General features: G+C 41.8%; 2 protein-coding genes across 4 annotated transcripts in view; one reads left to right on the top strand and one right to left on the bottom strand.

The window, feature by feature from the left end:
• The window catches only part of LOC134224647 (heterogeneous nuclear ribonucleoprotein R), a 150,397-nt gene that overhangs the window by 91,022 nt on the left and 42,592 nt on the right, over positions 1-16,783 (bottom strand). The window contains exon 1 of one of the 3 annotated variants that reach the window (XM_062704200.1): positions 13,317-13,457. The exons of 1 other annotated variant lie outside the window; for it this stretch is intronic. In XM_062704200.1, coding sequence (XP_062560184.1) covers positions 13,317-13,320 — 4 coding nt within the window. In that variant the 5' untranslated portion in view covers positions 13,321-13,457. Of the gene's footprint in view, positions 1-11,886; positions 12,919-13,316; positions 13,458-16,783 lie in introns of those variants that run through there. One more of the 3 variants, XM_062704218.1, reaches the window with a different exon arrangement.
• On the top strand, positions 10,678-11,877 carry LOC134224709 (uncharacterized). The gene is made up of 2 exons (XM_062704243.1): positions 10,678-10,943; positions 11,017-11,877. Exons 1-2 carry the CDS (start codon positions 10,885-10,887, stop codon positions 11,756-11,758), a joined length of 801 nt encoding a protein of 266 aa, XP_062560227.1. The 5' UTR covers positions 10,678-10,884; the 3' UTR covers positions 11,759-11,877.

Raw genomic sequence — 16,783 nt, 5'->3', positions numbered from 1 at the left:
TTTGTCCTTCGACCTTTTGACTCAGATTTTTTGTTTCGACCTTTTGTCTTTTCGACCTTTTGTCCTTTCGACCTTTTGACCTTCGACCTTTTGGCTTAGATTTTTTTGTTTCGACCTTTTGTCCCTTCGACCTTTTGTCCTTTCGACATTTTGTCCTTTCGACCTTTTGACCTTCGACCTTTTGGCTCAGATTTTTTGTTTCGACCTTTTGACCCTTCGACCATTTGTCCTTTCGACCTTTTGGCCCTTCGACCTTGTGACTCTGATTTTGTGTTTCGACCTTTTGTCCCTTCGACCTTTTGTCCTTTCGACCTTTTGTCCTTCGACCTTTTGACTCAGATTTTTTGTTTCGACCTTTTGTCCTATCGACTTTTTGACCTTCGACCTTTTGGCTCAGATTTTTTGTTTCGATCTTTTGATCCTTCGACCATTTGTCCTTTCGACCTTTTGACCCTTCGACCTTGTGACTCTGATTTTGTGCTTCGACCTTTTGTTCCTTCGACCTTTTGACCCTTCGACCTTTTGTCCTTTCGACCTTTTGACCTTCAACCTTTTGTCCTTCGACCTTTTGACCTTCGACTTTTTGTCCCACAACCATGAAAAGTTTCTCCTTACTGTGGTGGGAATTGAACCCACACTCCACAGGCCGCAAAAGCACCCAGACGAATGCGCCGTTAACTGCACAGCTTCGAATCCCCCGCCCATTTTATGGATAATGTAGTTTTTACTCTTTGATTTCCTGTTTACCAAAAACGTCGAATTTCCTGCATAAGTGAGTTATTTTAGAATCCTAGTTCGACTATTACCAACTTGATGTTATACACATCTTCATCAAACAAAGATCAATACTTCCCATTGCAATTATAAGAGCATTCCAGATGAAACATTCTTCAGATATTTCTTGATAAGAACATTCAGAAAAGAGAGTGTCTTCTGAAAACTCATATGTGAATATGTACATTTTGTGGTAGATGGGACCTCGAACCGACGAAAATTGAACATTCAGACACTTCTTTTTGATTAATGTAACGAGTTACATAAATTTAAAAAAAAATAAAGCAATCTACAGTGCATGTTGCAAAAAAGAGAACTTCTTTGATATAAAACTCCAATCAACGGATGGAATCAATGGAATCAAAATCAATGGAAATATATTCTTGACGATCCTTTAGTTGAGTTTTAGAGAAATCCCTTCAAAATAATATTTTAAGTGAAATTTTAGGAACTGATAAACGTATTTCTGCAGCTTCTTCAGTATTTTAAATTCTGAATGACTTTCTTCGAAAAGTTCAGGAAATAATCTGCTTCAAGTTCTCTGTGAAAAATCTCGTTTGAAAATTTCTTTCCTATTTTAGAGGAAATTTAAAGGAAATTTAAAAATCATGCGGAGAGCATATGTAGTCAAACAACGTGAAGCCGCCGAAATCTCACAAGTCGGGTGTGATCGGATGAGGGACAACCGTTTGTTGAATACCCAATGTCAGTCTTCCCCGGCTCTCGTTCAACAGGGAGATTAATGCCCATTCTTCTTATGATGAATTCGATGACGTTTTAAAGAGAGTCTCTACAAGATCAAAAGTGCAGCAGGTAGAATCATCTCGTCTACAGATTGTGTTGAGGCAAGTGTTTCCGAGATATTTGCCAAAGCTGAACGGTGCCGCCGAAGCATAGCCAATTTTCATCGGCGTGTACGAGCAGGCGAACAGTCACGCGGGTCTCTCCATGGGGATAAGTTGGCCCAACGGTAAGAGGCTTTTAAGGTCACTCCTCACGGAATCCAAGTTTCAAAGTGCTCGCGTTTTCGGAGGTACACCACTCGATACGGAAGCAACGCACAACTGTCATCTATATAATAAAAGTGAGTTGAGACTTCCTTCCTGACGATTTAACTCGCGAACAGGTTGACCAATCTGAAATATTTTTTTCCCTAATCGATTCGTTTTGGGATCCGCGATGTTTGTATATTACAAAAAGTTGGTTAATTTAACGGGGAATTGAAAAAAAATATTAGATTACAATTTTGGATCATCTGTTGAGGAAAACAAAACAAACGCAGGAAAATTGATCTAGAGTGCGGTGCTGCAAATAGTGACATTTGCAATACCCAGGCAAAGCTGGGTTTCTTGCGCTAGTTTTTAATATTTCACGCATGCTGCGACGCAGCAAAGCATAACCAACAAAAATGACAGTTGTGCGCCGCCTCTGTATCGAGTGGTGTGCCCCCGAAAACGCGAGCACTTTGAAACTTGGATTCCGTGAGGAGTGACCTTAACGGGCAGAGCTTTGGATACGGTTTGAAATCGTCTTCTGTTGGCATAGAACGTTTTGCTGATAGTGGAGAAATCACTGAGGAAATTCCAGAAATTTTGTCGACAAAATTGGCAAACCGGATCCAAGAATTAGAAGGACGCAATGCGGAGAGCATGGGATCTGTAATAGGTGGAAGAGTAGGTGGAGTACAAGCAACGCAACCGGTCGGTCGAAAACATTCGTGATCAAAAAAAGCAGGCAGCGAGAACAAACGCATTTGTTCAAGTAACGAATGATGGGTTGTCAAGTAATGAGCATCGTCGAACAGTGACGATTAACCCGGTGAGCCATCAACCAAACCGCAATACCCAGACATGAAATGCTTCTAGGTCGCATCGGACGAAACTGATCGCCGCTCATGTCGTACAGAAAGTGAGAAATCGACATGGTTGTTTCATAAGGGCCAATGTCGCAAACGTAAGCAATGCCTTTTCCTGCAAATTCCTCAACAACTAACAATCACTTGGAACTGGTGGCGCACCGCGCCTTCTATCGAACGGAAGTGGAAAATACCGCCAGAAGTCTCTAATCTTCCTGAAATCAGCAGAAGAAGTCAATGTTTACGTTTGCGACTTACGCCCTTTTGAAACAACAATCCGTGTTCCATGTTTGATCACTTTACGGGGAACAGCCATGTTGTATAAGGAAGCGCTGCTCGGTTGCAGATTGTTACTAGTTTCACATTTCATTACTGCATAGTGATTCTGAGTTAGAGTGCAGGTTGCTGCAGATTCAATGCCACATTGCCACTCCAGTGATGGCTCCAGTGAGTTTGTACAACTGATGAGAGATCAGTTGTTACATTGTTGTGCAAAAGGCTGACAAAATCGTTGGTCGTTGCAAATGTCTTGGACTAGCGACAATCGAAGATTGTAAAGATCATGGTTTCTGCTAGAGGTTCCATGATTTTGTTTGATCTAGTCGAAGCTCGGGTAGTGTAGTACAAGTGATGGTAGGAGATTTGGGAGACTTCGATAATGGTTTGGAAATTTCTAGCTATGGAAAAGCATCTTCGCAGGTGCTTACAGAAATCGAAACTTGATTAATAGCTGTGCTTAAGTCAAAGGTTGGAAACTGAAAGAGCTTGGGCTTTTTGTTCCCAACTCAGTAGGACTGTGTATGCTCCCCACCCGAGAAATAGGAGCCTTGCAAAGTAAAAGCTCGAAGGGCAAAAAAATGCGGTGAAGTTGTACCTACAACAGTTCAGTAGGTTTATAATTGGCAGGGCCGTCAACCTGTACAAGGAACGTGCCTGACTATGGGTGGCAATTTTTGGAGAATGAGGAGGAAAGTTTTTCGTTTAAGTAAATCCAGTAGTGTAGAGAACGCATTCCGTTTTGTTATGGCTTACCATCGAAACACAGACATGAGTGAATGTAATTAAGGCAGAAGCTTAAGAAAGCAGAACGGCCATCTATTTAAATTTGGATTCTCCTCAAATGATAATGCCTGTAGTTGTATGATTGTCAATTATTAGCAGTAAGATTATTTCTGTACAATTATTACGGTACGTCTTGTCCCAAACGAGTCATTGTCCAAACTTGAGCGCAAAATAAGGTTTATTCTATAATAAAGATAACTAATATACCCTGATTTAGATGTCGCGATTTATTACATGGGCAGAATAATCATGAAACAATTTGAAAATAGTTCTAAATCAAATTCTGAATATCCTTATTCCAACTTGTGAAATTTTCTCCTTAATTATGTTTTATCGACACAATTTGTCACAAAAAATCCCATCCTAACACACAGTGACAGCATTGGTGGAAAACATCACCGGAGCTTTTATGACACCGAGGGGGGTAGCCTTGATTTGTGGCGAAAAACTAGCCCCCACTCAAACACCGCGGGGAAGTTGATCCACCACGCTAGCCGAGGTGAGGTGGTGATTAATTTAGTCCCACAATAGCGGCAGCTTATCCGCTGCTCATTCAAAGGCTGTAAATTAGGTTCCCGACATCGTGCGCTTCGATGGTAGACGTCGACGGCGTCGTCGTCGTCCTCGCCCTCGTGCCGGCGTCGCCGTTAGCCCCCCATCAATGCCATTCGTGTTAGGGGTAGGTTATGGGACTCTGACGTCGTCGTCGACGCTCGTCGATGTCGGTCTCACTCACTCCACCGAGGGGGGGGGAATGACCTAAAATGCACCCGTGAGTCAAAATTAAATCAATTCAATTAAATCACTTGTAAAATCATTCATTTTTTGACGAATTTCAAGTCAAATTATTAAAAAAAACTTTGAACTTCATTCTGTTTATGATACGCTTTGTGTCGTGCTGACGTGAAGATGTTTTTTTTTGGAGTTGAAATTTGTTAAAAGTAAATTTTCCACCATCCCCTCCCTCCCCATAGGTTCAACTTCCTGCCAAACAACAGTTACCGCGCTGGTCTCTGCCGGGTTTGTGTGTGTGTGAATGTGGGTGGTTTGGTTTGGTTCGACTGTCAGCCTGCTACACCGACAGGATACATTTATATTGAGTCGGGAAATCCTGGACTCACAGGGGGGGGCGGGGGATGTGAATCCAGACGCTTCGCCAGACAGCGAGCGGCAAGCGGGAACATTAATCACGTGCACGCGCGGGCGGGTGGTTGGCGAAAAACGTTCGCAAAGGAGTTCGTTCACTCAGGAATCTCACACCACTCTCGAGTGAGGGAAAGTGTATGCGTGTACTTGTGGGAGGTGAAAGGAGGGAGGGTTGTCAGGATGAGTTTGATGCACTCCGATGATGGCGGAAAATGCGATGCGTTGGGTTGGAAATTTGGATGGGACTGTCTGGGCTGAGGCGGGGTGGAACTGTTGAACGGCGAGTTTGTAAAACATTTAATGTGGCCGGAAAACGATAAGATTGACAGGGAACGAACAGGATCGTATGTGCGTGTGGGGTGTGGTGGACAATTGCTTCGACCGACGGCGTCGTCGGTTGGCGGCAAAAGAAGCAACCAGTTCTGTGACACTAATTAATTGGATTGTCCCGTTGAAGCGTAACCAATGAACGCGGCTGATTGGCTGTGGCAATTGAGTTTGGGTGTAGTCAAAGTTTGAAGCATGGCTTTGGTGGGGGTGGTGCTTTTTTGCATCTCAGTGGGATGGCTAATAAATAATTTGCTAGACAGATGCGACTTTTGCGCTGATTGGAAATTGCAATTATTCAAAATCAGTAGGCTGCTGAATTTGATTTACTATTAAAGTATGAACACGATTTATTTTGTTTTTCGTTTTTATTTTTAACGGCGATAGAAATATTCCGATAGCTGATATTCTATCAAGAGATGTAGTTTGATGTGATCCCAATCTTATTTGTTTTCGCCATTGAAAATTATTCGCATCGAAAAGGCCGTTACAAATATTTAATGAAAATATGTCCTACTAGTCTCCAAAAGGTCAAGGAAGGGGGGTGGGTGGATATTAAAAATATTAAGATGAAAAAACAAAACAAAAAACTTCTCGGATTTGTCAAAAAATGTTTTAAAAATTCTCAAAATTTTCCGAAAATTTTATTGTTGTACCATCAAATGTACGGACGCTCGGTGGCAAGCGAGCCTCTGTTGTCGTTGCAGAAGCAAACCCGCCTCAATACGACAAATAGAAGCACATGTTTGTGATTCAAACGCAACCGACTGTTGTTCAATTCTGATACACATAGTTGAGTAGAGAGAAGAACTGAGAAATGTTGCCAAAGCAGATTCGAAGGACACGGGGAATCGACTGATATCCCATCGTTTTTAGCTGGTTATGGAACAACTTCTCGCAAGGGCAGCTGTTGTATGATTGGTAATACGTCCGTGTACTTAATGGAATGGTGTGGGTTCAAGTCCCACCGGCAGCCGAATCTTTTTTCGCAATATCTCATAAAAACACCTTGAAATGGCAAACTTATCTATGTGTAGTAAAATTAAAAACTTTTCCAAAAAAAGCTGTACCATCAAATTATTATTTTTGAACAAAAAAAAAATCCGAGTGGGAATATATTTTTTCAAATACTAGCAGATTCGACGAACTTCGTTTCTTATGGGAGCCCCCCGTTTTAAAGGTGGAAGGGGTCTCGAACCATTTTAAGAACCTTCCTCGGCCCCAAAAACCTCTGCATATAAATTTTCACGGTCAGACAGACAGAAAATCATTTATATATATAAAGATTTGCATCGGCCTTATTTGAAAAGTGCACACATGCTGCAATTTCTAGAACTGAAGCTTGTAAAAGAATATTAAAATAGCAAGTGGGAGGTTCGAAGTTAAATTATCCATTTCTCATTTTCAGCAGTAAGAAGGAAGAGATAATGAAAAAGAAAGTGGGAGGATGGGAGAAGAAAAATAATACAAGGAAGAAGAGTTGAGGAATAAAAAAAGGAAAGAAGAAGAAAAAAAGAAGAAGGGAGAAGATAGAAAGAATATGAAAGTACGAAAAAGATGGTGGAAAAGGAAGACGGAAGAAGAAAAGGAGGAATAAGAAATAATGCAAAAGAATGAAGGAAGGAATCAGAGGCAGACATAAAAAGGCATAAGGGGGAGGAAGAAGGATGAAAGAAGAAGAAAGAGGAAGAAGGAAGAAGGAGGAAGGAAGAAGGAAAAAGGAAGAAGGAAGAAAGAAAAAGGAAGAAGGAAGAAGGAAAGAGGAAGAAGGAAGGAGGAAGAAGGAAGAAGGAAGAAGGAAGAAGGAAGAAGGAAAGAGGAAGAAGGAAGAAAGAAGAAGGAAGAAGGAAGAAGGAAGAAGGAAGAAGGAAGAAGGAAGAAGGAAGAAAGAAGAAAGAAGAAGGAAGAAGGAAGAAGGAAAAAGGAAGAAGGAAGAAGGAAAGAGGAAGAAGGAAGGAGGAAAAAGGAAAAAGGAAAAAAGAAGAAGGAAGAAGGAAAGAGGAAGAAGGAAGAAGGAAGAAGGAAGAAGGAAGAAGGAAGAAGGAAGAAGGAAGAAGGAAGAAGGAAGAAGGAAGAAGGAAGATGGAAGAAGGAAGAAGGAATAAGGAAGAAGGAAGAAGGAAGAAGGAAGAAATAATAAGGAAGAAGGAAGAAGGAATAAGGAAAAAGGAAGAAGGAAGAAGGAAGAAATAATAAAGAAAGAAGGAAAGGAAGAAGAAAAAAGAAGACAGAAGCAGGAAGAAGGAAGAGGGAGGTAGGATGAAAGAAGAAGCATGAAGGAAGAAGGAAAAGGAAGCAATAAAAAATGAAGCAAAAAGGAAGAAAGAACAAGAAAGAAAGAAGAAGGAAGGAAGAAGAACGAAGAAAGAAGGAATAGGGAAAATAAGAAGAGTGAAGAATGTAGAAGAAAATAAGAGAATAAAAGTATAGGAATCAGTTGGAAGCAGAAAGTAGAAGGAAGAATATAGTAGAAATAAGTCAGAAAAAATAAAAAAATAAGAAGTAGAAAAAAATAAAAAGATGAAGGAACAATAAAAAATGTAAAAAGAAAAAAAAGGAAGAAAGGAGAAAGAGAAAAATAACAAATAATTAAAAAGAAAAAAAGATAGAAGAAAGTGGAAATAAGAAAGTTGGAAGAAGGAAAAAGGAAACATACAAAAAACAATAAAAAAACAAAGGAAGGAGTAATCAATAAAGAAGAATGAAGAAAAAATGAGGAAACCCGAAATGACAGTATAAAAAGATAAGTGTAACAAGAGAAAAGTGTAATAAGAAATACAACAAGAAGAAAAAGAGAAAGGACCGAACATGGGCCCTCCTTAGCCGTGCGGTAAGACTCGCGGCTACAAAGCAAGACCATGCTGAGGGTGGCTGGGTTCGATTCCCGGTGCCGGTCTAGGCAATTTTCGGATTGGAAATTGCCTAGACTTCCCTGGGCATAAAAGTATCATCGTGTTAGCCTCATGATATACGAATGCAGAAATGGTAACCTGGCTTAGAAACCTCGCAGTTAATAACTGTGGAAGTGCATAATGAACACTAAGCTGCGAGGCGGCTCTGTCCCAGTGTGGGGATGTAATGTCATTAAGAAGAAGAAGAAGACCGAACATGGTACGAGGCGGTGAGTTAATAACATAGCTAAGGTTTTTTTTTCGGTTTCTCAATACATGTTTGCCTTTCTCGTATGCAAAGGAGACCCATAGTGTTGTATACCATGTCTGTCTGTGCGTGTATGTGTGTATGTGAGCACCGTGTAAAAAAGACTCATTTTGAAGGCACTTATCCTTAACCGATTTGCTCGCAACAAGTGGCACCCGACTTAGAATCGTGTCTCATTGTGTGCTATAAAAATTGGTTGTTAGTTGGTTTAATATGAAAATCATGTAAAAAAAGTCTCACTCATTTTTAGGCACTTATCCTTGACCGATTTGCTCGCAACAAGTTGCATTTTTTATATTGAAAATTGGTCGGATCGGATCATGGGATCAGAAGTTTCATATTTTTTTTTAAAACCGCGTAAAAAGGTCTCACTTAGTTTTAGGTACTTATCATTGGCCGATTTGCTCGCGACAGATTGCATTTAACGGAAAATCCTGTCCCACTGTTTGAAATTGAAAGTCGACTCGATCGCACCATGGGATCAAAAGTTTTGGCCAAAATACAAATTTTACGCAAAGCCCGTGCAAAAAACTCACTCATTCTTCGGGCACTTAACCGCAGCCGATTTTTCGCGACAAGTTACATCAACGGGGAACCATGCCCCATCGTTTCTTATCAAAAATTGGCCAAAACGAGCTTTGGGATCAAAAGTTATGACCAAAATGCTAATTGCAAAATCTGTATAGAAAAAACTACTTTTTGGTACTTATGTTCATCCGATTTACTTGCAACAAGTTGCGTTCGACAGAAAATTTTTCGATGAGTATAAACAAATGTAAAAAATAAGGCCACCTTATTTACTGAAGTATTTAATTACATGCTACTCTACTCTTTTGGACTAAAGAAAAAGGCATCTGTCACAACAATAATGGCCTTGCGCTGATGGTTTCGTTGGAATTCTTTCGTGAATTTGAGCGAATAGCCTATCCAGTATTTGATCAAAAACTTTTCCAGAATTCCGATTCCAATTGTTTACAAAAATGAGTTATTTATTCCAATTGTTGATTGAGCCAAAAAAAATCCACTAAAAGAAATCGCTGAGTTGATTTTCGATTATTTGTATTATGAAACTGGTACGTAAATTCGATTGGAGTTCCTTCGAAAGATCGGCAGAAATTTCTCCAAAAATTCCGTCAGATATCATACAAAGATAATTTTACTAAGCCTGTTTGGGCACCCTATCCCTTTGACCAGTGCTGGAATCGGGGGGTTCCAATGTCCCATAGCCATAAGCCCCATTCAATGATCTCTACTTTCCAATACCTGATAGAATTGAAATTGATTGAAATATGGCTTCTTACATTCTTAAAACATATTTTTCTGAATGTATTCGAGGATAGAATAAAAATATTAAAATATTCGGTTGGAACTTGAAAAGCTTATGGACTAACCGCACATGGAGGAGGAACTGCAAGGATTTGCTTGTAATCTTATTTGGGAGATGCTTTTGGTAGCATCAAGGTAATTATTTTTGTAGATTTCGTGGATAAAGCTTTGTAATCGATTAAAGTAATAAATGCAAATATTCTGTTAAATGATGTCGGTCAGGAGTACTGAAGTAGAATCGTAAAAACTCTTTGTTAAATTTGTCAGATTTCTCAAAAGTTCGAATAAAACGTCATCATTAATTCAGGCAGAACTGAAACAGTTATGTGGTAGACAAGGACCACTGCAAAAAGTCAGTAAATTTGATCGAATTAGGAAACATATAAACGAAATATTGTTATCGGTGGTAAGGGACGGCAGTTTTGATGCAACTCCTATCTCATGGTTCAAGCTTGTATCAAAAATAAGATTATGCGATTTGATTAACGCCAATGCCCATATGTGCCCAAGTCTTATTTCTTGCTTTATGGCGGCGCTGTAGATTACGATTTATTCCATAAGATTGCATCAAATTCAAGATGAAGTGTTCAATGCTTTTTTAAAATATTTCGTCATTGCTTTCAACTAAATTTTTGAAGACGCCCTAGACATGTATGATTCACCAACTAAAAATGTCCTGAAACTAAAATCTTCTTTTTATTTCAGCCAACAATCTGCGGTTAAGTCGCACAGCACACCCGCAACACCCTCGATGCACCGCCACCACCCGACGTCGCACACTAAACCGCTCTGCTGGCAGCCCTGAGATGGTGCACCCAACCAACCAAACCGATAGCCCTTATCACATGGCCTGCGCTTTGTTACTCAATAGCTCGCGTTTCTGCAGTCCGCGAGCCCCGCGAGACGCTTTGTTTGATTACAAACACACGTATCCTCACTCGGCGGACCCTCACCCGGCGCGACGTACCATACCGGGGATGATAATCACCCTCTTCTTCAGCAGCAGCCACAGCAACACTACACTTTGTAACAGGAGCAAGGCCCTTTTCTGGCGGACAACAATGACCCCGCGCGAAACTAGTTTTCCATCCTGTCGCGCGGTTTTTTTTCCCACATCCGAATCATCACGACGCGGAGGACCGCGCCTAGCAATTTAAAAGGGCCCCGTCCGGACAGGTTCATCGCAGCTGATTGCGATTTAGGGACCTTGGATTCTTGGAAATTGGGATGATGAAATGCATCATCCCATCATCGGCCGGCAGCCTTGCAAACGATGCACTCGTGTGCCACGAAGGTAGCAATTTAGTGATGTTGTTGTGTTGTTATTTTTTTCCGGGATTTTCAAGTTTGGTTTTACTCTTTTGTAGGAATGTGTTCCGGCCTTGCGTTCCGATTAAGATCAAGGACTCCCCCCGAGATGGACGGGTGGGTGTGTTTGCTGAATCGCCAGCTCATCTATCGCCGTCCATCGTCACCGGACATCGGATAAAGCGACGGAAACACGTGTTTTTGAAGTGGAAGCGAAGCTTCGTTCGCAAAACGGGCTGTATGATGAAAGTCGTCAGCGAGGAACAAACCAAGACCAAGACCAAGGCGTTGATCGCGCCGTCGCGCCGCTCCGCGCCACGCGATGGTATAAGTGCAGTGTATGTATTAATGCACTTTTTAGCATTCAACGACGAAGGCACACGAAGTGCACACAGTGCAGTCGCCGCAATGGATGATGGCTGTCTCATTCTAACCGGAACGAGCGCAGAACCACACATGCAGCCAGCTCGGGAGAATGAATCGTACAAGGCGATGATGACGACGACGACGACGAACGGCTCCGGTTGCACTTTTTACGGTTGCTTCGATTGCTGGCGCGAGGGGTGGCCGCCGTCGAAGGAACTTCGAGGAATTGCGAGAAAGAGCAAGTATCAATACGACGGTGGCAGAGTGCGAGGAAAAAACAAAATGGTGGACAAATTGTGGTCGGTTTCGCTGCAAGGAATGTCACTGCCGGAAAGGAGCACCGAACACTGCAATATGCTGAAGCAATTAATGCGGAACCGTGACTCTAGGATGAACCTCTTGGGAAAGTCAAACTTGCAACTCGGGTTGGCCTAATCCAATTAGATTGCCTCGGAGTCGACACGCACACACATTATGAGCAGTCAGGTCTCGGGCTCCCCTTGGCAACAGAGATCCAAAAAGTCACAAATCTGTGGGGGGAAATCATAAGCTAGATAAAGTACCTTTCAGTTGGAGATGTGCGAATTTTTATGTAACCGCTGCGAGGTTGGTTTCGCCGGATATTCTCGTAGCTGTTGACGAATCGACGACAATGGATAGATTCGCCAATGTACAGTTAGCTGCTCCAATTTCGCCCAACAGCTCACACTATGCTTAAAACTTTAACACCGCCTGCCCGCACGCTTTCACTCTATCGCGAGTATCACAAACGAACCCCAGAGGCGCTTCACTTTTGATTCATGATTTCTGTCGATGCGTTAACTTGGAGAACTGCATCGGGAACTGCGGAACACAATACTCTCACCTTCCGTATCGCTTCACTTCTAAATCATTGCACTCTGATCCGAAATGGCCCTTCACTGTCGCGTTTCCGGTGAATCCGCACCAACTTTTAATCGACCGATAGCCGGCAGTAGTGATGCCAGCAGAAACGAGGGAGGAGGGATTCACCACCTTTCGCGTAAGGTTCGATCACCTTTGTCTGTCCAAATCTCACTCACTCGCTCACTCACTCACCGGTTTGTTGCTCACCCGCGAACTACAGTGCCAATTCAAGCCAGAAATCAAATCGCCAAAAAAAAAGCTAAGACGGCGCGGCGCGGAGTGTAATGGCGACCGCGCTACGTCACACTCTTTATTCTCCTTACATTCACTACGGCACGACCCGTATCGGTGTCTACGACCGACTTCTTGAACACTGACACTTTCGGCCAAGACGGAGGGATTGGATGCGGGCTCAGGATTTGCTGTTTTTTAGGCCGCTGCGAGGTCTTCTGGGTCTCCGGTTGCGACGGTAACGCGAGGATATAGGTTTGCTTTGATTAAATGTTATGAAAAAAATGTCTAGGACTAGAGCTGTCTTGAACCTGCAGTCCTGACGGTAACCAGTCGCCAGCAGCGCGTGTATGTCGTTTCACACCCGGTTGTCGCGTCTGCCATCCACTGCTGCTTCTCTGCGGGTCGAACGTTGTCAGAGTGGTCAGAACCAGATACAGAGAGTTCCAACACACTTTACAGCACTCTACAGCAGCTACGGTACAACTGGCTACTGCTAGCCGAACTGTACAATCGACACAGCACATACATCGCTGCGGTACTGCTGGATGCTTCCGTATGTATGTGCGCGAAATAAATAAACATCGGAAACACCGACAAAGCGCACAAACACATCTCAAGGAACCCACCAAGTTCCACCCAAGACCCATTTTCCGCAACCTCCTTGCAATAATCTTCCCCCTCATTCCTCATCGCATCCATCAAGGCGGCTCTCCATACCAAGACACCGCATATCTTGGCTGGCAAACCTGCCAAACTCACACTCTTCCGAGTTCGCACCAAACCTGCGATCAGCACCCCCAATCACCCAATCTTCCTCTAGGACATAAACATTTGGAAAATTATGGAAAAAAATATATTTTTTAAACTCACTCACCCATAATCCTTCAACAGACCAGCCTTTGCTCGACCTAGTGACAAATTTTCGGTCTGCCAAGACCAGAAACGGACCACGCAAAAATCGCTTTCAGGAGACACTTTCTGCCCAGAAAATCACTATTCCATCGCATCTTATGCCCACAGCTCACATTACGGTGCACACGACTACGACACTACGGAGCGCGTTGTTCTTCATCAACTCAACAATACAACCCAAAAAAGCACTGCTCAACACCATCTCAATCGAGTTCTACGTGCCACGGTTTCCCCCCGCCCTGGCTGGGGGGTGGTGCTGCGGAGTGGAAAACCCATCCACCGCACACACCATCCTTGAAAAAGGAAGCACTCACTCATACAAAAACGAACGGACGCATACTGCCGAACGGACCCATGCATCCGAACCTCTTCGCGTGGTTTCCTTGTTTCCCTTGTTGAATAATAATCGCACTGCGTTCGCGAATCCGAAATAAGAGGGGAATGGTGGGCGGCCGACGCGGCGGCGGGGAGTGCTGCGAATTTTATGCTGTTCGTCATTCTTTTTCGCACGGCAGCAGCGCATGCACTAACACCATTAACGGGGAGAGAACTCAGCCAGCCAGCAGCATCATCGCGAATTTTTTTTTGCACAACCTACCATCAATAAAGCGAATATGTAGTGAGCAGGCAAAGAAGAGTTAGGGGGTTGCGAAATTCTGATCGAATCGCGTGTCGTTCGGTGCTCGCCGTCACGGTGTGCAAAAGTGGGGACTTGTGCGAATTTTCTATCGCGATGCAATCCCACCTATCGCGACTCTGTCATATGAATGGACCGATTGATAGTGAGCTGTGAACGATTGAAGCAAACGAGGCAACGACAAAGGGGCAAACGACAAAGCGAGCGCAGAGCGTAGGTCAGGCGATAGTATGAGCCGTGCGCCACCATGCGTCTCCATTGGAATGGAGCGAGTTCGTTTCCCGGAGACTTGAGACACGGCTCGGTTGGAAGCGTTCGGTGGGAGACGGCATAGGCCAAACATCATTGGCTGTGTTTGATTACTCGAGCATTGGTTCAGGATAATTGTGTTAGGCAAATTCTGTCGATCAAAAGTATAATTTCACTAGTGTCTGATATCTTCCAATACTGGGCACTTTCATGCTTTGATGCGCGCATATGATATTTATTAATGATCAAAAGAGGATAAAGGAACATGGCTGAGTTAAACGTTGCAACTTTTCCAACAGAGAAGTTTATAAAAACGTTTTCAAATCTAGTGTATCCTTTTACTTATGCAGATTTGTTTTATAGCAAATTTTAGCAAAGTACGTATAATGGGCTAATTACGCAAGAATGGTAAAATTTACAGGGATATTATTTTGTAAGGTTTTGAGATTGCTCCTCAATGTAAAAATAGTCCAATTTATTTAATTTATGCATCTTAAATGATACATTATTTTCTAAAGCATTAATTGAAAGATTGAGAAATTTACTGATGAAATATTGGTTCATCTTCTTCTTCTTCTTCTTCTAATTGGCATTACATCCCCCACTGGGTCATTGCCGCCTTGCAGATTTGTGTTCTCTAAGCACTTCCACAGTTATTAACTGCGAAGTGTCTAAACCAACTACCATTTTTGCATTCCTATATCATGAGGCTAACAAGATGATACTTTTATGCCCAAGTCGAGGAATACTTTTATGCCCCAGAAGGACCGGGAATCGAGCCTAGCCACTCTCAGCATGGTCTTGCTTTGTAGACGCGCATCTTAGCGCTAGGCGTTAGTATGGTTAAAAAAAAATCTTAAACATTTTATGAATTATTTATGATTTCTTTAAAAAAAATAAGGAATTTTATTTGAAAATCTACTGATTCTTCTTCGGGAATTTTTATGTCAGGTGGATCTTCTTTTGACAAATCGGGGGCTTTGTCTTAAATGTCTAAAACATTCAAAAGCAAAACATACGACGATAAATACTGCCATACTTCTTTTCTCCCTAACTGGCTTTTCCAAATCCAAGTCATTATCAGTTTAAACATCTGTTTCAAATTAAAAGTTTTTTTTTCGTTTACATTTTTATGAAGATTTAAAGGAGCCTTCGGAATCTCACTCGATCGCTATTAAGTTTTGAAACAAATCATGTCAGTTTGTCAGTCAAAACTGTCAGTTTGAAATTGGAGAATGCGCTATGGTGAAGACTTGTTCCATCGAAACAAATAATTGCATATTCTAAACAGAAGGCAACAATATCTGGATGGAAGGAGTCTCGATAAAAAAAAAAACAATTTATTGTAAACAAATGAAATCAAAGTGGATTGAATGGGATCCGATGAAAAATGCTAAATCCCCCACCCTCATACTTCTTTCAAACTTTTAAACTGCAATCATACAAATAAGAAAAACGTGTATAATGCTTCTCCCAGTATATTCTGTATAAATAAGATTATGGATCGGTATCTTTAGGCCGAGATCCTAAACATACAACTCGAATAGTTCAGAAATGGATTGACAGTCATTAAGACGAGATGTTGTAGCCAGCACAGTCTCCCGCTCGTAATACGATAGATATCATCTGGCAATTGTTTACGAAATCTGTCAATCAACTAAAAATAAAATAACGTGGAATGGAGACTTGTTAGAGTCAGTGACACGCAGAGAGTTTGAATAGTAATTGCAAACAAGGTTTTACTACCAAATATTGATAGTTGGTTAATGAACTACTGAACATTTGATGAATTAGGCAAAATACCGTGAGATTTTCACCGAATTTGATTGATTTTCACCGAACAATTTGAGTTATTCTATAGCCCTAATGAAAATGAAGCTTTGACTTTCCTCCGTAGTGCCACGACAAAACCTAGTTAATTTGTAATTCGTGTTTTTTGCCTTTCGCGTATACTAAATATACGTTATTTGCTTGCAACAGGTTGCTTTCGACGCGCTATTGAAAATTGACCCAATCGGCCATTGCATTCAGGAGTTCTGTTCTATATAATAAAAATAAAATAGTCTGAGTTCGTATCCGCATAACTCGAAAACGGCTGGATGGATTTTCTTCATATCTTCAGCACATATGTTCGTTATAGTTTCCCACGGGTTTATCCAGCTTTTTACGCTAGCCATAAATCTGGTAAGAGTGATTCGACTATGACAGATGCTGTGTACATTTTTATGCCAGCATCATAGTAGTCTCGTAGTCTCGTCGTCTCACAATCTGAATTTGTTTTGCAACCTGTCAGACATGCCCGGTAAAATATTTTAATGATTTACAAAATAACATTTATATGTTTCAGATTTGCTTTACCCTTCGTGTTAGTTTATCGGTGTGGCGAGGAATCTACCCAATCCGGAATCTCGGGGTTTTTGTGGTTATACGACTAAAATCTAAATTGTTATCGATGTCATTTGACCATACCCCTCAACTCTACCAAAAAGGAAATAAGAGGACTACCAGCACAGCTTCACTAGAGCTACAATTTTAGTTGTAGG

The sequence above is a fragment of the Armigeres subalbatus genome, chromosome 1, assembly GCF_024139115.2.
Source record: "Armigeres subalbatus isolate Guangzhou_Male chromosome 1, GZ_Asu_2, whole genome shotgun sequence".
Taxonomy (NCBI): domain Eukaryota; kingdom Metazoa; phylum Arthropoda; class Insecta; order Diptera; family Culicidae; genus Armigeres; species Armigeres subalbatus.
Note: the sequence above shows the minus strand (reverse complement) of the source record. Positions and strands in the feature narration are given on the sequence as shown.